The sequence below is a fragment of the Schistocerca piceifrons genome, chromosome 1, assembly GCF_021461385.2.
Source record: "Schistocerca piceifrons isolate TAMUIC-IGC-003096 chromosome 1, iqSchPice1.1, whole genome shotgun sequence".
Taxonomy (NCBI): Eukaryota; Metazoa; Arthropoda; class Insecta; order Orthoptera; family Acrididae; genus Schistocerca; species Schistocerca piceifrons.
Window position 1 is genome coordinate 164,826,863 of NC_060138.1, and position 26,851 is coordinate 164,853,713.

The following is a 26,851-nucleotide window of genomic DNA, read 5'->3' on the forward strand; positions in this document are numbered from 1 at the left end:
TTTGTGTACAAAGACAACATTAGATGTATAAAGCTGTGTTTGAAAAATTAATAGTGAGTAAACATGTGGTACATAATATAAAGTTGCAAAGTTCTAAGCCATAAACTCTACAAAACATAAAATATAAAACTCCTTCCCATTAAGCCGTTTCCAATTGTAACACAAATAACTGGTGTCCACTCAATACCAACAAAATGCTATAAATACTGAAAATAATGTGAATATAATTGGTACTTTACTATCTTACAGTCTAAATTTTTTCAGCTTGCTACCTGCGCAGATTTAGTCTGCTGATTGATTGCTAGAGTTACATTCACACGACGGATTCAGTAGCTTATCACAATGAAGCTTCACGTTTAGAACTGTAGCTCGATCACCATCAATACTCATCTGCCTAATTTTTGTAAGTTTATAAGACACTGTGTTCACACCGGTCTCCAAATCACGATCCTCTGTCAACTTGATTTGATTGAAGCATCTGGTCTTATCACGTTTGCGTCTTACACTGTCATGCACGTGCCTGGTCAAAAAGAAAAGAAAAAAAAAATGTATCTGAATTTTCAGTGTAAACTAGTAGGCTATTCTACAGCTAAAGAAACACTGTGAAATATTGCAGCTGGTACATCAAATAATCAATAACTTAACACGAAGTTCACATTTGTAGCACATGAGATTTTTTAATCAGATGTAGGGCAATGCAATTCAAAAATGTATAAAACAGAGTTAAATTGTATAAAACATTCTAGGACGCATTGCTGCGTCAGTTCAGGATAAAACTCAAGTTCTCGACGATTATCTCCATCGACTTCTTCAGGAGCAATGTAGAAAGGTAGACGGTTTTTACTTTGGATTGACGCAGTAATGTTTTTACAACAGTGCCGCCGCGAAAGACTGCGTTCTCAAGACGAGATTTCAGGTTAGGATACGAACACCTTATTCTAAATGGTGAACATCCATCTTATTATGATAAATTCATAAAATAAACCTTTAGCTGATCAAATTTCAGTTTGGCTAAATATGCAGCAAGCCTAAGTTCTAAAATAGATGGTATAGCTTCCTCAACGACTTTGTTTTCTTATCTAGGTCTCCTTTTCACTCTCACACCTGTCCATTGCGCCCAGAGAAACAAATTTTGGACTGTATGCTTATTTAAGGTGCTGTCTTGTTGTTTACTGTTTTGTTGCTCGTAACTTACAGCTGGGTATACTCTGATTACAGATTTGACATTTTACGCTGATTGGGACGGAACTTTTGAATGCTTCCAAATTTCGTTATTTCTAGTTCTGCGAACCAAATTAAACTTAAGTGATTCAACAGGTGAACGTCAGACTACAAATCCACAGGGTCAGAGTTCATTCCTCAGTTACTTCTAGGATTTTTTTTCGTCTTTGGACGTAATTTTCATATGTGAAAATTGCCATTTCACCCCGTGGTTTGGAGTTCACATTAAACTGTAGGACAACCAATAACTAGATGCGTAAGTCAGTTCAACGCTCTGTGATATTTAAACCAACCTTTAGATTGAGTACAGCTTAAGTTAAATACGAGTATTTGTTGGAACAGAAGGCGAATGTTACCAAAGAATTAAGCAATATGAGTATATAACAACAACGAGCAGAATAGCTGGAGGAATTATGATGGCTAACTGTGAAGGCCAAGTAGGTAAAATACTTACAAAATAGAAAGAGGGTTATAACACATTCAACTTTACTCTCTAAAGTATAAGTATTTCAGAAACAACCGAAAATATTTCAGATGTGTTAGTGCTTCAGATCAACAGAATTACTGCAGTTTTGTCAAATAAAATATGGTTGGATACCGTGGCTGTTATGTGAAATTGTTGATGGTGTATAGCAACCAGCCACAAATTGCTTTTAGGTTACTGTATTTAAAAAGTACCGTTACCTGTTTGGAATTTTTCACAATTCATCGTTAGACGGTTTTTTCATGTTGTCATCAAAACATATTACACATTGGTTTCCTGTGAGTTGCACAGGAAAGTAACCTAAAAGCGATTTATGGCTGGTTGCTGTACACCATCAATTTACAACAGTTATTGTTCGAAGCCTAGGTAGTATCTAGCAGCTAGTGGACATCTCCAATAGATTTCATTAATCTGAGATTGAAAAATACACATTGTCTTCAAGGAGCGTAGTGAATAACGTTATCGATTCATCATAGAACTTTATTTTGCACAACATTCCGCAGCAAAAATAACTGGAACAGAGCTGAGAGACCTATCGAGAATTTAACTGTTGAGTCCCTGACTTCCGCAACTTTTCCGAAAAGGAAAGAGAAATCAAAAGGAACATTGAACAGCGTGAGCAATCTCTGCAAACCCAATGTCATACAAAAATCAGGAATGGTGTGTGAATTCATTTACAGGAAAGATTTAGTTTCTACAGTACAAAATACCACCTACAGGAAATATGTGGGTCGTAGGTGAGAGTCTTTTCTTGAACTACTCAGACAAAGTGAATTTATATACTATTATCAGGACATTTTCTCATATGTTGACTATTATCTGATTTACGCATGTACAACTTAAATTTTCAATGCGACAAGGTCTGTGCAGCTGCGGTGAATTTCTTGAATAATTCCGAGATGCCTTCAACAGCCATCTTCATTTGATGTACGGTTGTACGCAACCAATCATGCCACCGAGAGCACCCAAGCTCAGATATTTTCATTCTTTGATACACACACTGATCAACTTACCAGTGGAAAAAGAAAAAATAACTTAAAAACAACTGAATCTTCTCCAAAACGTGGCTATAAATAACGGCTATCCGAAAATATATGCTTGACATTATCAAGTTAGGAGGCGATCTAGATTAATGTAGAAACAGAAGTACAACTTCAAACAGCCAAGATCGCTATTGTACAGCATTTATTGTGATGATCGGTTTCGGCAAATCACCTTGCCATCATCAGTTCTGTAAAGTATATATCAACACATTCAAGCACACTGGGATCAGATGTAAAGGGGGTGTAACACAATTTCACATAAACATGGACAGTACCATGGAATATAACATACCGTCTGCAGTAAATTTCACTGAATTTTTATGAAATGCATATTATATCGTGACATATCATAGAACGATATTTCACGAACATGAGAACAAAAGTATATCAGCAAGTCTTCTTGCTAATGTACGAATATGAGTTTTTTATGCTTCACTTACTGACATACCATTATTCTCATGTTCATGAAATATCGTTCTGTGATATGACGCGATTTAATACGCATTTGTGCTGGAATATGTTGATCTACGCTCTACAGATCTGATGACACCAATGTAGTTTGCCGAAACCTGTCATCACAATAAATGCTGTACAGTAGCGATATTAGCTGTTTGAAACTGTACCCCTGTTTCTAAGTTACCAAAAAACTTAGTGGACGTATTATACAAAAAGAAGACCAATCAAACACACCAATCTCGTAGATGAAATAACTTTAATCAGAGACTCAAAAGTTAATAGAAAAACAGAGTTTTCGTATGGTCATATATAGGTACTGTTTCCGACAAAATTACTCGAAGTTTCAAGAATAAAAAAATTATACACTAGCTACAGGAATCTACAAAATCAACTGTGAAGAATGCTCAAAATTGATTGGACAGAGGGAAGGAAAGTTAACACACGAAAATGGCCCGGCCTTCTTTATTGCACATTTAAAAGACACCAGTCACAAAATACTTAATACAGATAAATTACAACAAATATTACATAAGTTACAAAAAATAAAATCATGGATGTAATGGAAGTATTTGAAATCTATATCCATATAAAAGACCATTCAAACAGAGTTTTAAATGAACAAAAAGACCTGCGAAACGGAAAATTCTTAGACAACTTGCTATCAGTTCTACTACGAAGTAGTAGAGAACCAGTCAACGTATAATTATCGCTGTACTCATTAATAAATATGACTGTGATGCGAAAGATCTCGCACCCATAAAGAAGGTATGAAAGGTTTTACTTGACTTTATGTAGCTTTGCAACAACTGTTCAAAACAGATGTGCTCCCATAATAAGAAACAAATACTTACCAGTTGTTTTAAAGAAATTACATACGGTCACACCAGTGACGAAGAAAAATTAAATATAATTGAGAACAAAGACATATATTGCTTAATTAACAAATGTTTTTAAAATTATTATAATCTTCCTAATGCAAGTACCTTAAAAACATCGACCTAATATATCAGACTTTGCAACAACTGCTCAATAGTATTTTTCAACAACTGCTCAAAAGTATCGTGCTTCTAAAATAGCGAAAAACTATTTCTAAATTTCATTTACAAGCAGTCTTGGGAGCAAGGACGTACGTGACATAATAACCCATTAAATAACCCTCCATAAAATAAGTTAATTCGCCTAGTATATCTTCGGATGTGACCTGTTCCTGCGCTGAATAAGTTATCCTCATCTGGAAGCAGCTGACATCAAATCGTTTGCAGAGCGGCAACAGACTCCGGTCTGTTCGTAGGTGCAGGAGCCGTGTCACAGAGCCTGCGTTCTACGACATCCCAGATATGCTCAGTGGGGTTCAAATCTGTGCTCCGGGGTGGTCATTTCAATCTTTGGACCTCCCCTGCATGTTCCTGCAACCATTCTCGGGCGACGTGGGAGCGATGTCCCCCGAGCAGCTCAACATACCGCGGAGCATTCAAAGTCCCTTCCAGAACAACTAGGGGCCCCATTCATCACCAGGACAATGGGCCCCAGACCGCAACAGAGACACCACGGACCTCCTTGGTTGATCCATGTGGTCTGCGCGACACACACAGTTCCTCCCATCGTCATAGTGCAGCTGATTCTTCCGACTACGGCTACGTTACGCAGTTGTTCCAGTCTTCATCCCTGGTGATTGGCAACAAATGCAAGCCGGTGTGCCCGATGTCGCTGCATTAATAGTGGCACCCGTGTGCAGCACCAGCTCCAACGGGACCCATGTTCCTATAGATTGTCCACTGGGAGACGTGTCTAGCACGTCCTGTGTTGAACTGAGCCGTGACTTGTTGCATTGTTGGCCTTCTGTCACTGTTGACAGTTCGTCTCTCCGTCTCAGACGTCGCCGGTCATTGTCATCGAGGGTGGCTAGGCGGCCGGTGGTTCGTTTGTTGTGGACTATAACACTCTCATTCAACCAGTCACGATACATCCTGGACACGGCTGAGTGTGAATCCGAAATTGAAATTCCCATCCGTCGGACACCGACCACCATACCCCGTTCGAGCGGCGTCAGCTTACGACGACTTATACATCACATAAATCACTTGCACAACCACTCCTCAGTTCTTCTATACCACTTCGGCTGATACAGGGGACGTGTGGTGCGCATACAACACACCTGCGCCATCTATGCCCCAGTATCCCATGACGTTTGCTAAGTCATTGTATAATGCTTCCGTTTTAGATACTTGAAAATGGCCTAAGGTCCGAAATTGTGCATTCGTACGTCAAATAAAGAGAACGAGAGCTGTAGCATCATGAAATGATTTAAAAAACCGCCAAAGTTATCTGAAAGAACTTCTCATGTTTGGTGCAATATGTCTACCAATTAGACCGCATCAGCTACTTCCGACTCAATTAAGTAATAACAGTAGCTCATACTCAGCTACTTTTTCAAAGTTAAAATTATTTTGTAGCTTAATGTTTATGGCTGCGACCAGACGCATAAAATTATTAATTGTATGTTTGCATTTCGTATGTGGGCATAGCATTATGCATTGCAGAAGTTCATCTATCGTCTGGTGCCGTATTATGCTCAAGTCTAATACAAGACATGTTTATACAGTACAAAACTGCAGCAGACTAATGTTACTATCTGTCGTTTTTCTGCGGATGGATAACTTCAACAGATGCTACAAATTTAAAATGATGATATTGTAATGTTTTACAGCAATGCCTACAAACGACATAAGTAAAAATGCAGTCCACACAGTTAGTGAGGAAGCAGCGACTAGTGATGTAAGGACTTATTTTCTTGTGTCAGCGAACTGTAGAAGAACTGATTTTTTGTAATCACTTGCACTGTTTTCATAGACTTATGTGGCAAACATTTCTGCTCTTACATGTCCGCAATTTTCAGATGACCCTATTAATGTTTTTGCTCCACAGATACGTGTACTTCTGAGCTTAGCTATCAAAGGAGAGATGTTTGACAGTGTGACTTACATCTCTTTTTTTCCCATTTTTTCAAGGTCACTTAAAAACAAACATCTGTGAGAAGAATGCATTAAAACTGGTGTGGATTTATGTTTGCGTTATAAGGTCTTAAAAATTCGTAAATAAATTACTATTTCTGTTACAGAAGCGGACTGCTTCATTTATTATTTTATCTATTTGGGTAAGATTGTGTACATATATTTTTACGGCTTTCTTAAGTCTTCTTCTTTCCCTTTTTAATAATGTACAGTGGTTGGAGGTGTTTCATTGAATATGGATGGTCTTTGTTTTGGATTTAGAGTACTGCATATTTGTGCACTTCATCATGTCTGAAGCAGACAGCTATATCTTGTGAACTAGTTTTTGAACTTCGCCCAAGCTTGTCAGTTCTCTCTGGAAGTAAAGGAACAGACGGCAGCCTGTTTATACTACTGATCTCTGTATCTGTTGGCTGAACAGTGAGAGAGCCGAATTTAGCAAGATGGCTGTTTGCAGAATCCTTGGTGATTCCGAAAGAGGTGACTTTAGTTATCCAAAAAAAATTTAAATTAATTTTAAGTGGTAGGATCTTGGATACAATAAAGTAGCAAAGTGAACAACGTTACAATTTACAGTATGTGGTGTACCCATTGTTACTAATCAGTCCATCAGATAAATGTCAATGTTCCCTTCTGTGCAGGGCAAATATGCTGCCTCTGCTTAGTCTTTTGAAAATTATCTTATAACCACACATATTTCCACAACCGCCTGATGTATGCAGTAGCTATGAAAGCAACCTCACTGGCGCAAAAACAATTTTTAGTTGAAATAAGTTAGTTAAGTGTGTCTTTGAAATAAGAAACCATGAATCTCCTGGGATATTTTTGTAGAAAGAAGTAATAAAATACTGTAAGTCACATTCCTGTTTACATTCATTTATTTGGTCAATGCCAAAATAAACAATGCACGGTGACAGCCTATACATAACTACAACGTTTCAGAGGCAGATGATCGACATTGTTGGTACGAGGGTTGGAATGATTCAAAATAAACATACTTACATAGGAATACATCTCTTTAATAAGTTGTCAACACACTCTCTTCAGAAGAACAACACACAGAGATGAACCACAAAAAATAACTTTTAAAATTTGAAAATTTTCATGTGTGCTAAAACTTATCTATCAACATTAAAATGCTACTTATGCTAATGTGTGTTACACACACACACACACACACACACACACACACACATCGTTCATACATTATGAGTTTGAAAGTTTGTAAAAAAAAAAAAAAAAAAAAAAAAAAAAAAAAAAAAAAAAAGCAGATTAAGGAGGTTCCAGTTCATTTCTTACCTAAATGTGTTGGTTTTTCCCGTAGTTACATTTTGTGGACGAGATATTTGCAGCTTTGCTTCTTTTAGGCGAATATAGAATTCATCATCCTCTAAACCGCAGCCCCAGTATTTATTGCTCATTCCATTAACTTTTTGGAAATCTTCTCTGAAAACCAAATTTTAAATAATTTGGGTTATTGTGAACTGGAGATGATAATGCCCTTAAATACAATGCTAAGATATGACTACACATCACATTCCCTGCTAATAAGGGCTACGTTGTCTCTTTCGTTATCATTCGTTCGATAACAGAACTATCACTGCACCGCTGCTATAAATACTACAAATAAAATAATTTCCAAATGAACATCAAGTGAGGGGAGTACCTTTAAATGTGAATTTTCAAACGAATATGTATTCTATCCGCAGTTCTTGAGGCAAATAGCCACCTCATGACTACAGCTTTGTTAATATTATTTGGGGAGTTATAAAATGACAAGCTGCATGAGGATGTGTAGTCCATATTAAACTGTGGGTCCCTCTATAACTGGAGGGTAAGTCAGTTCAAAGATAAAATATTCACGCGCTTATTATCTCCAAAACACCATTCCTACTACAGTGCTGTGGTGGTCAAACCATCCTTCAGGATAACGCCAAGTTTTCCTTATAAATCAATTAACCCATTAGGAAAACGGTTGAAAAATCACGGTAAGTAGTAATACTTCTTACTTCAAATCTTATGACAAATTTTAATATATACTCATCTTTGTCAATAAGTCAGTCATGTAAGTACACGAATCACCTAACAGAATGCTAATAGCAACTAACAGCTAAATTGCATGGGAATGTTAAAGAAGGCACTTATATCAAGTATATTCTTACCTCTTAATTAGCAGTATTCCTCCAGCAAATGTTGAGTAGTTATAGCGAGGATGCAGCTGTGGCAATGCAACATGAAATGGGCCTTTCTCTGGATAGCCGTATGATAGTTGTGGATTAAGGGGGAGAAGATCAACATCATGCACTGCAATGTAGTCACACTGCGGGCACACTTCTCGGAATCCAACGTTGATTAACGCTGCACGGTTGAATCGGTAACTGTCGATCTTTAAAACAAAATTATTTTGTCACAGGAACAAACTTGCAACCCAATTATGAAGCGGAAGAAATAAAATTTACCTGATTTAAAACAAATATATGATGATTTACATTCTGCTTTTTCAAAAACTTGTGCATATGGGGGACAAATTCCAAAAGCTCGTCAAAACGGTCCCTAAAAGGAACGAGTACAGCTAGTTTATGTTTACCTTCGTCGTCCTCTTTTTGGTACGCCTTTTCTTCGATTTTACGTTCATTTAAACCACTTAATTTTTTATCCAGACAGTCATACAAACATCTTACGTCACTAGTCACTGAGCAACAAACACGGTAAATTGTCAGTTTAACTGGCGTGATTGGTATCAAAGCAATTAAGCATCCAAGCACCAACATTATGAATAAACATAGCACCAGAGACTTATTTCTGCACAAAATAAATCCCAGATACACACCCATCTTGCATCATGCGTTAATGAACAGCTTCGCAATGAAACATTGCAAGACAATTATTCAAAACGTAACTTGCCTTCTTGAACAACATCACTGTAACGGTTATACAACACTTGCCGAATTCAGATTTTCGTGACAAGCGCTTTTCAGCACGGTACTTGCAAAACACATCGTTGATTTGTGGGACACTTTTATGTGGCAGTTTTACTATTTGTTCACGTCCTGAACGAGGGCCGCCTAACTCTGGATCGGCACAAGTCGCTTGACATAGCCCTGCTCATGTTTCTCTTCGTGCGAGGCTTATCTGGCAGGTAATTGCGCCCACTCTGTTATCTAGGAACAGACTGTCTTGTGAATTAGTTCTGAACACGTTTTTCGAAAACTTGTCTTGAGCAGCTGGCTTGAAAACCCACACGCAGTGGAAATATTTCAGGCTTTGTAGCATAAACAGGCCAGACTTTATCCACATTTTCAATACAGGTCGCGATATCATTATAGCGACGATGATTACAAAAATAAGTAAACACAAGAAGGCTAGGAGAGCTTTTATGCTAGAAAGAACACATAAGCAGTTGTTAGCATCCTACTTAGACAACGAATGCACATTTCTCAGTTCTAATACGATGCACGCAGAGAAATTAGGGGAAAAATTTAAACTGTAAATCACGCTATGGAGAAGTATGTGCTGAATAAATGAATTAGGGACGGAAAAGACCAACCGTAGTTTTATAACAAAATTCCGAAAATGCTTTGCACTCTCGACTCAAACAAAGAACGCCGAAATGTTGACGGGTAAAAATTCTTACAAATTTTTGCGTCTACGAAAAGATCGATGCGCGAAGTCTACGAAAAGATCGATGCGCGAAGCTTATAACAATTTCCACGGTCACACCTTAGCGAAAGATGTTGCTGAGTGTGAGAACCTGGTCTCTCATTGACGAGTCTGATCTGGAGTGGCAGTAGAAGATAAAAAGAAAGCCCAGATTTTAAATTTCGCGTTTAAAAAATCATTCACTCATAAGATTCGAATTACCATTATTTGACCGGACCGCAATATTACAGATCAGTGTCCTCAAATCGCTTCGATGCAGCATCCTTGAACGTATTCTCAGTTCGAATAAGCCGGCCGGAGTGGCCGTGCGGTTCTAGGCGCTACAGTCTGGAACCGCGAGACCGCTACGGTCGCAGGTTCGAATTCTGCCTCAGGCATGGATGTGTGTGATGTCCTTAGGTTAGTTAGGTTTAAGTAGTTCTAAGTTCTAGGGGACTGATGACCTCAGAAGTTGAGTCCCATAGTGCTCAGAGCCATTTGAACCATTTTTTTTCAGTTCGAATAGAGTAAATTTCCTTGAGACGGGAAAGCTTCTCTCTACAAAATAGGTTCCTAGATATGTGAGTAACAGGAAGACTTCTTCAGTAAGAGAATCCAGTACGCTATCCTCGACGGCGTGTGTTTATCAGAGCCAAAGGAATCGTCAGGAGTGATCCTGGGAAGTGTGATACGGCTGCTGTTATCCTCTATATAGGCATAGATGATCTGACGAATAGCGTGGACAGCAATCTGCGGCTGTTACCTGATGATGCGCTGCTGTACAGCAATTGAATGACTGTAGGAGGATACAAGATGACATAAAAAATTTCAAGTTTCTGTGACTAACAGTAGCTTTCTTTAAACGTAGAAAAATGTAAGTTAATGCAGATGAGTAGGAAAAACAATCCCCTAATGTTCGAATACAGCGTTGGTACTGTGCTGCATGATACAGTCACATCGGTTAAATATCTAGGCGTAATGCTGCAAAGAGGAATGAAATGGTTGGAGCATGTAAGGATTATGGTAGGGATGGCAAATGGTTGACTTTGGTTTATTGGGAGAATTTTGGGAAACTGGTTCATCTGCAAAGGAGACGGCATATAGGACACTAATGCGACCTATTCTTGAGTGCTGCCGCGCTGGGTAGCCGCGCGGTCTTAGGCGCCTTGTCACGGTCCGAGCGGCTCCCCCGACGGAGGTTCGAGTCTCCCTCGGGCATGCGTGTGTGTTACGTAAGGGACCGAATGCGTGCGACAGCTTCAGGCGAAAAAAACAAAACCGCAGGTATAGTCACGGACGTGTCCTACGTGAGTGACATCTGTGTCGCTGTCTATCTTCCGCTACAACTGGCGACGCTGGAATACAAATGTGTTTGAATCTTGTCGCTGCAGCACGCGCGACAGAGAGCGACAGCCACATGTCTTCTCGGCAAAGCAGTGGAGCTATGAAATACTAATTATCCGATTTTATGAAAAGCATTCGGTGTAAAATTTGATTCTTTCGCATCTTATGCTTTGATATCTTTGCTTGATAAAGGTCTGAATTTATTTTCGTTATTCGTCGTAGTGTAATATGGACTGCGAATAAACAGGGAAAAACAAAAGTGGCAGAAAGGAGATAAGCGATAAATTGGGGACCGCAAAGTAGACGAAGTTCAGAACTTCTGCTACGTTGAAATCGAAATAACATATGTTGGATGAATCAAGGACGAAATAAAAAGCAGATCAGCAAAGGCAAAGAGGACGTTCCTAATCGTGAGAAGTCACTAGTGTCAAACATTGGCCTTAATCTGAAGAAGAATTTTCTGGGAATGTACGATTGGGGCACAGCATTGTACGGTAGTGAATAATGGACAGTGGGAAAACAGGAACAGAAGAGAATCGAAGCATTTGAGATGTGGTGCTAAAGAAGGGAGTTGAAAATTAGGTGGATAGATAAGATAAGAAATGAGAAAGCTGTGCGCAAAATCGGCAAAGAAAGCAAAATGTGGAAAACATTTACGAGAAGGAGCAGAGGTGTCAAGACACCAAGAAATAACATTCATGGTTCTAGAGGGATTTACGAGAAGGAGCAGAGGTGTCAAGACACCAAGAAATAACATTCATGGTTCTAGAGGGGGAGGACAAAAAGTGCTGGGGAAGAAAGAGATTGAATACATCCAACAAATAACTGAGGACGTAAAGTGCAGCTGCTACTGTGAGACGAAAAGGTTCGCACATGAGAAGAATTTGTGGTGCGCCGCAGTCTAACCAGACAAAAGATTGAGGACTCAAGGAAAAAAGTACCAGTAGGGGGTCCTGTCTGAACTACCATGTTTACGACACTGCCAACCTCAGTGAACAGTTGCGCTTAGCCGTTACTGATCGTTTTGTATTGTGCGTTTCTCGTTGTACCCTTTTCTTATTTTGAAATGAGTGAAGAGGCTAGTCCTGGCCCGTGACAAGGTTCGAATGCGACTCTCACAGCACCAGGAGTCCGCGATCCGTATGACCATTACGTCAGTTCTGCTTTCGCAGGAGCACAGGGGTGTTGTCTGATCGCCCTGCGAGAGGGAGACATGGCTTGCACCGCCGCAACACTCCTCGCCCATGAACAGTGTTCTCGTTTGTTTACACTCGCGGTCGACTACTACGTTATAATGTCCGCGTAATAATTTTCTCGTGTCAAACGGCCGGTTCAAACAAACCTGTCAACTCTTATCATTAGCGCCTCCACAGCTTTGAAATACAGGCCTGAGATCCGTCTGCAACTCGGACTGTCTTCAATGAGTTCAGCAAAAGAAATTTTACATTTGAGACGTCTATGTGTTGTAAGCCCAATAGGCAGTGAGCATTTGCACATATGTCCTCCTAACAACAAGACAGTTATAGAAATGCGAGTCCGGCACTGTCACTACAATAAGTTGTTTTAAATACTCTTCACATGATTCACGTGGACTAAATGTTACAACACATGTGGTACCTTTCTTTTGCCATTTAAAAACTAATTTTAAGCCTACAGAATTACTCCACTGTAGGTTTTGAGCCGTGCGTGACTCACGATTGTGACTAGTCCTTCCTGCAATTCTGAAAATATTTTTTTAATTTTCTGTTAATGTCTTCTGGCGCCACTATCCTTGCTCACCTTCGCTGTCCGTGAGTGCCAGCACCAGCGTCATCGATAGTAGGTTCGTGTTGCTTCTGTGGAGCGACCGCGAGTATTTCCGGGTTCTGCTCTGACAGGAAAGAAGGAGTCAGTGGAAAAAAATGGTTCAAATGGCTCTGAGCACTATGGGACTTAACAGCTGTGGTCATCAGTCCCCTAGAACTTAGAACTACTTAAACCTAACTAACCTAAGGACATCACACACATCCATGCCCGAGGCAGGATTCGAACCTGCGACCGTAGCAGTCGCACGGTTCCGGACTGCGCGCCTAGAACCGCGAGACCACCACGGCCGGCAGGAGTCGGTGGACTGAGTTGGTGTAGTGTGTCGGCGGAAGGCAGACAGTCGCATGTTAGTCAGTCGGCTCTGAGTCTCAGTCGCCTTTGCGTTGTGGACTGAGTCGGGTTCGTCGTTACTCGTCTATTGGACGGTATTCAGTAGCAGGCAGGTCCGCACGGTGCAAGTACGCGCCGGGACCGTGGTCGAAGCAGACGGAGGCCGTTGGTCGGTCGGTCAGCTGGTCGTCAGATGGCGACATGTGGTCTGCTGAGCACTGATATCAGTATCAGTCGGGGAAGAGTTGGTAGCCAGTAACGGTCGGGTCCGTATGGTGTTAGTATTCGCCGGGACCGCTGTCGACCAAAGTGGACGGCCGTTGGTCGTTTGCTCGGCGGTCGTCTCAGTCGACGACGTCTTGGATCCTCGGGACGAACATCATTTTCCGAGTTGGGATGTTGCTGGACTTTGTTGTTGGTTCGTTGGAAGTGAGCAGCGACGCAGTCTTCACAGCGCGTAGCCAAGCCGGGGCTTTTAGCGGCGGGCACTCGCTGTTACATTTGGAGGCGCTAGCTGTGTGAGCGACTTTTCGCTTTCTTCCGAAGCACTATCCTCAAGTTCAGTAATTAGTTACCTTTTCTTAATATTCGACTGTTACGATTTGTTTGTTATTTGTGGATTGTTGTTTCCTCAGCCATTGTCGCGTGTGATAACAAGCCGTGTGTTTTGTTGCCTAGAATCTGCAGCCTCCTGTAGTGACTTGTGTTTTCAGTAGTCTTTTAAACTTGTCTTGAGTGGTGTTTGATGCCTTGATCTTGGTGAGGCCGAGTTTGAAGTTATCTTGGTTTACTCTTCATCGGTCGATATTTTCCATTATCTGTGCAGTTGGATCTTACCTTTGGAAATCAGTCACATTGTCGGTTGGTCGTGAACCATCCCTGGGTTGTGGCCTTCCGATTAACAGGTTGTCGGTCTGGCTGCCTGTCTCACCTAAACGTGCGTTAGTGTTACCTTCCCAGGCCGACCCTTAGAACCTTCTGAGCGCCACTCCTTGTGTTTTACATAGTGATTATCTTTTTAGTCATAAATATTCTTGAAACGTCCCCTTAGAAAAATTATACATGACTGTGCTTAAATTGACACACAATATTTTTTAGCGCAACGCAATCTGACTTTCAATAATCCCTACAAAAGAATGGCCCTGACTAACATTAACCTATACCTTTCACAAATCACTTACCTCACAAAAATCTTCGTTACTCGAACTATTGCAATACAGCAAGCCCCACTACTGACAGCTAAATAAAAGATTCAAACTACGGAAGGCACTAACTACTGATAGGCATAGTTAGCAAATGAAAGATTTTAATAGAGAACAATCAGTGTATTTACCTTAATAGTCATAATATATATAGCAGTTCATGACATCCAGTCTTACAAATTTCAAAACTCCGCCATCTCTCTCCCCACATCTACCACTGCTGGCGGCTCACCTCCAACTGCCAACGCTATGCGCTGTTAACAGCCAACAGCCCAACACTACAATGGCGAATATTACAACAATGCCACCCAGCCACAGACTGCACACAGCACAGCCAGTGATTTTCATATAGAGCGCTACATGGCGTTACCAATATAAAAACCTAAGCAGCCTACTTACACTCTATGTGGCCTTTAGCCGAGTTTTACGTGAAGCATTTTAGGACAAAGCCTTTAGTCTATTTTAGTTGAAATTTGGAAGCCTTAAGCCTTAAAATTGTTTTCTGCATGGTGTGTAGCCTTCAGCCGAGTTTTAATCTCTTAAATTAAAAATTCAAAATCCTTGTCTTGCCCTTAAATCATAAGATTGTTATTCTTTACTATGAGGCCTTCAGCCGAGTTTTACACGAAATATTTTAAGAGAAGGCCTTCAGCCTTTTCAAATTGAAAGTTCTTCCTAGGCCTTAAAACTGTTAGCCGAATTTTCAGCCTATTTAGATTAAACATTGAAAATCTTTGTCTCGGCCTTAAGCCGTATCACTGTTCTTGATTAATGTGAGGCCTTCGGCTGAGTTCTATGGGAAAAATGTAAGCTAAGGTTTTCAGCCTATTTATATTGGAGATAAATTTTTTTTCTAAGGAAGTAAAACATCCAGAAGAACTCCTGTACCTCAATTCCTTGTTTAGGCTTTGTGCCTCAGATTTTCGATGTGGCCTTCAGCCGATCTAAATTAAATCAAAGGAGGTCTTTCGTTAAAACCTTCAGAGTTTTTGAGTCTTACTTGTGCGATTGTCTGCTTTAAGAAATAAAGTTTTATGTTGAGTGCAACTGACAGTAATTTCTTTTGGCCCCTTTCCACAAATTTAACCTCATCCGCTCTGTCTTGCTAGCGCAGGGATTTCAGGTGTAGTATTCCATACGGGGGGAGTGGAACGATGCGATGTATGAATGTACGATGGGCGCTTAATAAGTAAAGCAACACGCTTTTTTTCTCTGGTAACGTCGGTTGAAAAAATGCGGTGTTTGTTGTGGGAAATCGTGGAATACTCCCGCTCCAGCCCCTATAGTTTCATGAAGTTCCCATCGATGGCGGCGCGACAGATAAGCTTGAAAATGGCTTCCGTAACGGCGGTGCGTTCCAAGAAGAGCGCTGCCATTGAGATTCTCTCGGCGGAAAACCAGAGCATCGTAGACATTCATAAGCGTTTGCATAATGTCTATGGAGACCTGGCAGAGAATAAAAGCATGGAGAGTCTTTGGGCAAGGCGTCTGTCATCATCGCAATGCGGTCCCGCAGACCTGTCTGGTCTCCCGCGTGCCGTCCGGCCGCACGCAGCTGTGGCTCCTGCAATGTTGGAAACTGAAGAAACAACTCCAGCGTGTTTGTCGCCACAAAAATGCAAACGAACTTCTCCTCCGTGACAACGCAAAGCCGCACACGATTCTGTGCATCCGAGAGGAGCTCATATAACTTCACTGGACTGTTCTTCCTCATCCACCCTACAGCCTGGATCTCGCACTTTCTGACTTCCACCCGTTTGGCCCAATGAAGGATGCATTCCGCGGGAAGCAGTATATGGATGACGGGGAGGTTATTGATGCAGCAAGATGTTGGCTCCGACGTCGATTAGTAAAGTTGTATCAAGCGGGCTAACAAGCCCTCCAAGTAAGGTAACCACGCAGACTATGGTGGCCTTGAAGCTTTTCCAGACGCTAATATCTTGAGTTGGAAGACTTGGAGTATAGCAGAGAGTACAGGACTGCTTGCTAAGGCTCCTTATGGAACTTTGGTGCCAGACAAGCCGTTTACTCTGTCTACAAGGAGAAAGAAGAAGTTAAATGCAAACGAGTATTTGTTCTTATGGGCTAAAGTGGGGAATGGTAATTGTAAACCAAAGATCATTGGTAAATGTATGTTCTGATATAGACAATAAATTTCCTTATCTCCTTTCCTTATCTACCCCGTGAAATTTTCTTTTTCAAAAAAACAAAAACATTGATCCACTTATGCACGCTGAGTACTTGTTGTAGCGCGTGAGGTACAGCGTGACGTTGAACGGGACTTATCCGCTCGAGGCGCTCAGCAGTGTGTGCCGAGGCGGCATTATGTTAAAAAATAGGGTTTTGTAGTAAAAAGAGTGGGGACTAATATGGTCAAAAAAATTCTGTTGTAGTACTTACTGAACGCTCCTTGTAATAGGAGTTATCCACTGATATAGCTACTTAACATTAACAGCAGATAGATTACACTTGCTAGTCTGCCACATTATTTTCCTGTCTGGGATGCGGTATCCTTGCTGTAATTTTGGTTTGTGCCAGACAAACTGCCTGTGGAAAACCCAAACACTGATGTAGCAACCTTTTTTTTTTTTTTTTTTTTTTTTTTTTTAAAAAAAAAAAAAAAGCGAAGAGTCTTGTACCTCGGAATAGTTTTCAGAATTTCACCTCTAGCCAGCTCTGTCACAGACGTTTAATATATTTTCGAATTCCATTTTTAAGTGATGGTATTGACTTTTTGCGTGCTGCAGTCTTTTCCTGCACTTACGGAGATTACTCCGGGAAAGTTAGGTTTTTCTAAATTTCAAGTACCTAGAAACGAATATTCTCCCGAAATCTTATCAATGATTTATATAATAGTCTATCTGTTCCGTTATTCTCTACTACGTACCAAGAATCAGTATGCGACACAAAGTCATGTAGAAATATTATTAAAAAAATGTTAAAAGTTAAATACGTTTTGAAATAGAAGCTATGGGATATTAATACAGATTTTGATTTTAAACGCAGTTAAAACTGTTGAGAGATTAAAGAAACTCGGTTTACTTGCTAACATCAAATGTTTTATGGTAAAATAATTTCTTCCGTTTCAAGGTACACAATGCTTCACCATCGAAGAAGACTGGATTTATCGTCTATAAGTCATATAACTATGAGGGGTGCCCAGAAAGTAATGCACCGCATTTTTTCTTCAATATTTCTTTATTGAACGTAATGATAATTACACACACTATAAGAATGGTGCTTTATCCACACACTTACTTTTCCACGTAAATTCCATCCCGTTCCATAGTCTTCCCCTAGCGCGAAGCAAGGGCGTGTATGCCCTGTCGGTACCAATCCTTGTCCTGGTGGTGGAGCCAGTGCTTCACTGTCTGAACTTCCTTTGCGGACTGACACATGCAGCGCCAACTGCCGAGTCGTAATGCGTCTGTTCTCCCGAATGACATCAGCTCGCTGCAACATGCCAGGTAGACAGCCATGGATGGTCTCCCCGGCAGCTGCAAATCGTGTACCTCCGCTGAACCGCCTTCCGATGACCTCACCCTCCGTGCCCAGCGACGAACTGTACTTCTGTCGACAGCAGATGCTCCATAGACTTTGCACAAGCGTTTGTTAATATTCCACACAGTTTCTTTCTCTACAGTGAGAAATTCAATGACGGCACGTTGCTTGTAACGTGCATCACCTACAGACGCCATTTTGAAACTGTCCTTCAGCTACGCTATCTGTCGGAAGTGACGGAAACTTGGCGCACTCACTCAGGAGACGTCAAATAACGCATACGTAACGTTTCGCATTCGTAGCATTGTTTTCGGCTGAGAAAAAAAATGCGGTGCATTACTTTCCGAGCAACCCTCGTAGTTTTAAAACTATATTAGAATTTTACTTGCCATAAAATTCTGTAATTGATGAATTTACAGACCTTCCAAACAGCTTTAATTTATTATACAGCACTTAAACGCGTAGAGCTCAAGATATTTGCAAATGCTACACAAAACACAACCTCATGTCTCACAACAACAAAAGCAGTACATAATCCGAGAAACTGCTTATGGCGATGTCTAGTGTGTACTCCCTCATATGACTCTAAAATCGATCAACACTCTCCACTACAAAGAGTGGGGTGGAGCTGGGAGGCGAAAAGAACATAGGTAATACTAATGAAGATAGTTCCTCCATAAAAATTTTGCACAGAAATGTTCAGTATGTGTCAAGTAAATTAGATGAAATAGAAATTTAATTGGATGGACACACCACATGGGTTTTATATCAAAGCATAGTCTGTGAGAGAATGAAATAATTGTTTCCAGTCTAAAGAACTATAACAGATGAAACAATTTCTGTATTTAGGTGTGTACATAGCCCAACAATGTGTTGCCAGACCTCATAATCATTGATAGATCATGTAATTACTAACATCCCTCAGAGTACGCTAACAGTGCAATTAATAAATACTGCAACCACAGATCAGTATATAACAGTCGGTTAAATATGTGGAATCAATGTTTGCTGTAAAAAAAATAGTGTTAGAATTTAAACTACTGAAGTGTGCAAATTTTAGCAGACTACAAATACTACCAAAGTAAGGAATGGAAGGAAATACGGTCATCAAATAACAACAGAGATGGGAGTAGTTTTGCTCAACATTAGATACTATGTAAATACTGATGAACTAAAAATGGCATATGAAAATTGCATGACAAACAAAAATACTGCCAGCATTGACATAAGGACAAGAAGAGAGCTTACAGCAGGCTACTAAAATCCAAATTTCTATTAAAATGAAATTTCATATTCCAAAAGCATTTCTAGGACTGTTTGATCACACAGAAATGGAAATTGGAAAGGTTCTGATAGGTAAAATACCAGTCATATTATTTTAGAGATAGACAGGAAGGAATGTAGAGGTACAAATGGTGTGGGCAGTATTTTCAATCAACATTGTATCTTAGCAGTCTAAAAACTCATAAAAGATACCAATATCTCTCAAAAATTAACAAATGTGAATGGTATCCCCAATAGTACAGAATGTATTTTTAAGCTCCCAGCAGATGAATCAGAGGTATCATATTAATACATACTCCAAAACCCAAAAACACAGAAAGTATTAATGGAATACCAAGTTCTCTAGTAATGCTCTGTGTTTATTGGTTAGTGAAATATCTGACTGTTTCTAAATACCTGAAAAAGAATAAGTTGTGCCTGTTAAAATGGTGGTGATAAGAAAAATCCTGCAAATTATAAGATAATTACTATCGTATATTTTCTCTAAAATTGTGGAAACTGTCTGGAAACTTAGAATATAAAATTTTATGGATATGAATAACATACGCCATTAGACACAGTATTGTTTTAGAAAATCTGTTTCTATCACCATAGCCACAGTTAACTTTGTAGCTGACGCTATTGTGATCTGGATGCGCAAAGGAGAGTTTGTGTTTTTCTTGACCTTCCAAAGGCATTCGATTTTATGTGTGACAAAACACAATCTAAACTACGATCGTGTCAGGGGCAAGGCAGCTAGCATCATAAAATTATTTGTTGAAAACAGAGCAGTGTGTAGACATAAAGCATAAAAGCCAGTAACGCTGCTGTAAATGTACGCTCTAATTTTCAGTAAGTTTGGTGTACCTCAGGGATCAGTTCTTGGACGTCCCTTTTCATTCTGATGTAAACGATATGACATCAGCGGTAGGTACAACGTCATAATGTTTGCAGAAGACACTTCACTTACAGTAAAAAACAAGTCTGTAGAAGAACTAAAATCTAGAGCCTTAGCACAGTTGAGGGACGCTTATAAATATTTCAGTGAAAACTACTTGTTTTTGAACGCAAATAAGATAACATACATGTAGTTACAAACATCTGTGGGTGAAAAAAGCACATTGTGTTAAATGAGCGCAGTTAAAAAGTCATCAGTTCATCAAAGAATTTCCCTTTGCGCAACATTTCATAAATCATCGTGTGACTAAGGCCTCCCGTCGGGTAGAACGTTTGCTGGGTGCAAGTCTTTCGATTTGACGCCACTTCGGCGACTTGCGCGTCGATGGGAAATGATGATGATTAGGACAACACAACACCTGGTCCCTGAGCGGAGAAAATCTCAGACCCAGCCAGGAATCGAACCCGGGCCCTTAGGATTGAAATTCTGTCACACTGACCACTCAGCTAAGGGGGAAGTAAGTGCAAGGGACGTTGAATATGTAAGGCAACACACCTTTTTCTGAAAGCTAGTTGGTTTTATTCAGAATTACAATACATCACATTACTCACCCCTCTTTTGGCAACATATTTCAATGCGGCGACCTTTCTCCACCTTACTGGGAGGGCATGTGTGCCCACATGGTACCGCTCTATTGATAGACGTCGGACCAATGTCTTGGTGCAATAGCCTCCCCATCATCCGCGTACTGCTTCCAGCGGAGTGCATCCTCCATTGGGCTGAAAAGATGGCAGCTCTTTGTGGTCTTCCATTAGGCGGCGTGGAACCCTGAGGGCATGCACGTTTGAGTACACCAGCTGGTGGACGAGTGTGTCAGCACTACCAGTAGAGACATCCAGTAGAGCAGTGAGGTGTTTGATTGTGATTCGTCGATCTGTTCGAATGAGAGTGTCCGCACGTTCTAACATTACAGGAATCACAGCTGTGCGCGGCCGAGCGGCACGCGGGAGATCGGACAGTTTTGCCCTAACTTGTTGTGATGACTGCAAACACCTTGCCCAACGGCTCACCGTGGTTTTGTTCACTGCTGGGCCTCCGTAGAAATTCTCCAAGTGCCTATGAATACCTACAATGCTATGGTTTTCCGCCAAAAGAAACTCAATGACAGCTATATGCTTGAAACGCACCTCCGTTAGAGATGCCACATTGAAAGCTACGTATAGTGCTGTCATCTATCGGAACTTCATGATACTGTCGGGGATTTTTTTTTTTGGTACTTTATTGAGTTTCGAATCCTCCCGAAGGGGGCGGGCTGGCAGCAGCTTAGTTTGCCACTCTTCAGCCTACAGAATCTGTGTTAAAAAAATGAAGATAATAAATAATAAAAGCAGGCAATAAGATCGGTGACTTAAACGGTAAAATGGCGGAAAATTGTGGAACTTAAAACATAAAACAAAGGGTTGATGATGCTAATAAAATACACAGGAAGTAGACAGGTAAAATAATAGACAGACAATTAAAAAACACAGCGACAGTCTGGTTTCTGTATGCAAGAGATATAAAAATCACATCCAGTGACAGTATGATTTCTGTTCGCAACACTTTGGAAAGACGCACAACACTGAACGCTCACTTGAACACAGCACTAAAAAGTTGGCACAAATATGACATACCACAGCCAATGGCAGACAGGGGGAACCTGGACAGATGATGGGAAAGAAAAGGGGGGAGGAAAGGAAAAACGAAGTGGGGGGGGGACGGGGGAAGGAGCCGACAGAGGACGAGGACTCATAAGAGGGAGGGGGGGTTGGGAGATGTTAGAGGGAGTGGGGAAAGGCAGAAGAGGGGAATGCAAAAGGAGTTGCGGGGAGGGGGGGGGGGAAGAGAGGCAGAGAGAGGTAAGGGGGGAAAAATCAGGATGGAAGGGGGGAAGAGGGAGCCCGGGGAAAGGACAGAGGAAAGGAGGTGTAGATGAGGATCAGAGTTGATAGGAGGGATAAATGGAGGGAGAGAGGGCATCATCCGGGAGGGGGAGTTGACGGAAGCCATCTTGGGAAAGGAGATGAAGGGTGTAGACATGGAGGGTAGGGGGAACACAACAGTGAAGACATGGCAGAGGGTGGGGGTTGGAGAGGAGAGGAGCAACCAGAGGATGAGGGAGATCAAGGCGGCGGGAGGTGTAGAGGATGCGGCTATGTTCGAGGAATAGGAGCAGATGGGGGAAAGGAATCGGGTTGTAGAGGATCTGCGTGGGGGACAGGAGGCATATACAGAAGGCGAGGGCGCTCGATGATCTGGAGGGACTTATAGAATTTGGGGGGGGGGGGGGGATGGACTGTAGGGGCTGATGTCCCACAATAAATTCCATATTTTATCAAGAAATGGCCGAGAAAAGAATGTGTTGTATTGCATACTGAACACCTTTCGTACATTTCAGGCAGAAAAGAAACATTTGCTTCCTAACTGCTGCAGAAAAACTTAATTGGAACATAGCTGAATGATACACAGGGGCAGTTCAAGGCCCAAGCGATACAAGCCACCGCTCGGGGTGTTGAGCTGCCGCTGGGGGCGCCCAGCTGATATGCCTGCCAGGGGCGCATAAGTGTAATATTTGTACACAAAGCATATCACAATTAGTAGCAAAAACTGACACAGGTGAAAGTGTTAGAGGTAAGAGGGGGGAGGTTGGCGCCAAATGATAAGTGCTATTTTTTCACAGCAAACATTGTTTCCTCATATTTAACCGACTTTTATATAATGATCTGTGAGTGCAATATTTATTAATTGTACTGTTGGCGTACTCTAAGGGATGTTAGTAATTACATGATCTATCAATGATTGAGAGGTCTGACAACATCTTGTTGGGCTATGTACACTTAACCACAGAAATGTTTCATCTGTTACAGTTCTTTAGACTGGAAACAATTATTTCATTCTCTCACAGACCATGCTTTGATTAAAAAAAAATGTTGTGTTCATCCAATTAAATTTCTATTTCATCTAATTTATTTGACACATACTGAACATTTTGGTGCAGAATTTTTATGGTGGAACTATCTTCATCAGTATTAGGGTCTACCTATGTTCTTTTCACCTCCCAGCTCCACCCCACTCTTTGCAATGGAGAGTGTTGATCGATTTTAATTCATATGAAGGATTACGCACTAGACATCGCCGTTTGCAGTTTTTCGGATTATCTACTGTTTTTGTTATTGTGAGACATGAGGTTGTGTTTAGTATTTTGAGCTCTACACGTTTAAGTGTTGTACAATATATTAAAGCTGTTTGGAAGTTCTGTAAATTCACAATTACAAAATTTTATGGAAAGTAACATTCTAATATATTTTTAAAACTACGAGGGTTGCTCGGAAAGTACTGCACCGCATTTTTTTTTCTCAGCCGTAAACATTGCTACGAATGCGAAACGTTACGTACCTATGTATTATTTGAAGTCTCGTGAGTGAGCGCGCCAAGTTTCTGTCACTTCTGACACATAGCGTAGCTGAAGGACAGTTTCCAAATGGCGTCTGTCGGTGATGCACGTTACAAGCAACGTGCCGTTATTGAATTTCTCACTGTAGAGAAAGAAACTGTGGGGAATATTAAAAAATGCTTGTGCAAAGTCTATGGAAAAATGTTCTCGAACTGATCCTGAATGAAACAAATAAAAACTTGACTGATGAATCTCGTACCATCTCCTCTTCCCGTGGCGGCCAACACTAGTGAAAACAATACCTTTCCCGTCAATGCTTAAATGTCACTCAGGAAACGTTGTTCTCTCGCAAAGCACTCCCATATTTCTTCCTTCCTGTCTTCAGTACTTCTTTGAATTTCTGTTTGATATTCCTGTAAACCTGTGATCCTCTTTCGCAGCTTTTGTCACCTACTGCTTTGTGGTGACAATTTCTCCGCGTCTAGTTATGCTTCTCAGCTTTTCCAAATCAGTTACTCCATACAATCATATTTATGATTCAGCTGTTCGAGAAGTGCCATCCTTTGCACTTTTTTTTTTTATATCTACTGTTATTTTCTGCGAAATCTCGTAAGTGCATTGACCGTTTCGCTTCCGGCTGTTCTAAATCCTGTGCCACGTCTGTTTACCTGTTAACTGCGCTGTCACTACTTTTAGCTGCGAAGTCAGCCGTAGCCGAGCTGAGCCTTGAGCCTGTCGGGTCAAGTACTACGTCACTGCTTGCGTAGGCGTGACGTTGACCGCGCAGTCCAACACGTTCCCGCTCTGGCAGAAAACTCTTGCACTTGTTGGTACGCTATTATTTGTGTAATTCTCAATGACATACAGCACATAATTTCATATAATTTATTTCTTTTGTACCAGGAGCAGTGTATGTATTACCAGTGCTTTTTTTTCTAAAAAAAAGTTTGAGGGTACTCCAACATTGGATATAATGCAGCGGAAATTACTTATAACAGAAGCATGGAATACCACCGGTCTGCTTTTAGCCACGACGTCATCAAGATGTCGAACAAAAAATAGTATCGGACTCTTCAGTTGACTTAGCTCAAAACAATGAAGCAGGCGATACCGAGAAACAGCCAAACATACAAGAGAATGTGATATTGAATACTTCAGTTTACATCACCTCAAATGAAGCATGCGATTCCCATCAACCTCTGAACAATAAAAGAAAATGGTATCGTATATGAGTCGCAAAGAATCATGGTAGCGGGACCGTAGAGACATCTATCGGTAGCTCGGCGTTTAGCGTACGCATATCCGTTTAGCACTACCATCGCTCACTATTAGCGGGCGAGGGCACTACATGCTTGTCGAACTGGCTGCCAGCGATTCAGTTGTCGAGAACGGTTGCCGCAGCTTCGAAATGCTTGAAACAGTCAATGACATAGCTTTTCCCACCAAAAACTGCACTGGTATCGTTCGTATTGCTATTACCAACACGAAAAAATGAAATAAAAAATTTATGTCCGTGAAATAAATCTTTGGCACTCTTCCAAGTCCTCAACATCGTAAGAAAATTACTTTGTCGACGATAAAGTTTAGGTGTACACATCCCCCAGCGTTCCCCCAGAAAAACAGCACTGTGTATTACGATCGCTTATGTTTGCTAACAACCTACAAGTCAGCTGATGGTCTACTCAAGACATTATCCACCGTGAACGCCATATGCCATGAAGTACTGACCACAATGTGCCACATTCACAGAATCAGAAAAACTTAGGCGCTGCCATTACTTTACGTAACTTCACACAATTTGATCTGTCAGGAATATGATCGGGTTTTGCAGTCGCGTCGCTAACGAAACACCGGCGTGGTGTGGATGTGCAGGGACTGGACAAAGATAAGGAAACACCGTGATAAATGTGCGTTAGAACACAAGTGCAGATGTTACCCAGCCTGTAGACTGCGCTGTTGTATATGACCACCAACAGCATCTGTGCAATGCCCTCAATACGTTGCAAGTGCCAATAGTGATCAAAACAGAGTTTTGTGTAGTTGTGAGTGCTTTATATCGGAGCTAAAATAAAAATGTCGTGTGACTAGGGCCTCCCGTCGGGTAGACCTTTCGCCGGGTGCAAGTCTTTCAATTTGACGCCACTTCGGCGACTTGCGCGTTGATGGAGATGAAATGATAATGATTAGGACAACACAACACCCAGTCTCTGAGCGGAGAAAATCTCCGATCCAGCCGGGAAACGAACCCGAGCCCTTAGGATTGACATTCTGTCGCGCTGACCACATTTTTTTTTTAAATTGTTCTCATTTTGTTCGATCTTGTTCGTTGCATTTGTCAGGTGCGGAAGTCCCATGACACCCGTTCAAGTTCAGTGTTGAGCCGTTGACTCAGTTTTTTATTACAGAGGCAGCTAACCCTCTGACCGAACACGCTGAGCTACCGTGCCGGCCCACTCAGCTACCGGGGGTGCACATGTCGGAGCTATGATATTCGAACGTGGGCAAATTGTTAGTGGTCGTATGTTGGGTGCCTACGTAACCAGGATATCCAAAGTGATTGGTGTTTCAAGAGGCACCGTATCGAAGATTTATACCGCATAGAGGGAAAGCAGAAACATATCATCCACTAAGTCACAAAGCAGGCGAAAGTGTGTGATATGTGGTCGTGACAGACGGGTCATTGAAAAGGATTGTAAGGAAAAACAAGAGGGCGACAGCTCCAAATGTCACTTCAGAACTGAATGTCACACTCACGAATACTGTCGGCATCAAAACGACACGGATGGAGCTCCACAAGCGGGGAATAGCGTGGCAAGTGGGAATTCCAACTCCTCATCAGTGATGCAAGTACCCGTAACAAGAAAACGTGGTGCTGAAGCCATCAACCCTGAAATATATAGCAATGGAAGAAAGTCATTTGGTCAGATGAGTCTTATTCCACACTGTTCCCAACATGTGGCCGATTTTACGTCCCAAGAGTGAAACATGGCGGGGGGTTCGGTGATGTTTGGGCAGCCATGGTCTGGTATTCCATGGGTTCCATGATTGCTCTTCAAGGCTGCATTACTACGAAGGATTATGCGACCAGTTTGGCTGATCATTTCTATCCCAAGGTACAGTGTTTGTTCCCCAATAGTGATACAGTGTTCCAGGAGGACAGACACTTGTTCAAATGTCACGTGGCCCGGAATTGGTTCTGTGAACACGAGGATTAACTGTC

The 26,851-nt window shown here is 41.2% G+C and overlaps 2 protein-coding genes across 2 annotated transcripts in view; one reads left to right on the forward strand and one right to left on the reverse strand.

Annotated features, from left to right (window-relative positions):
* LOC124785202 (organic cation transporter protein-like) overlaps nt 1-26,851 on the forward strand; it is a 332,709-nt gene that overhangs the window by 176,511 nt on the left and 129,347 nt on the right. The window lies entirely within an intron of this gene.
* LOC124785264 (beta-1,4-galactosyltransferase 7-like) overlaps nt 40-26,851 on the reverse strand; it is a 40,254-nt gene continuing 13,442 nt past the window's right edge. Inside the window, exons 2-4 of the mRNA XM_047254166.1 lie at nt 8,378-8,601; nt 7,515-7,661; nt 40-520 (exon numbers count right to left, since the gene is read on the reverse strand). Of these exons, the coding sequence (XP_047110122.1) occupies nt 283-520; nt 7,515-7,636 (360 nt within the window). The 5' untranslated portion in view covers nt 7,637-7,661; nt 8,378-8,601 and the 3' untranslated portion in view covers nt 40-282. The remainder of the gene's footprint in view (nt 521-7,514; nt 7,662-8,377; nt 8,602-26,851) is intronic.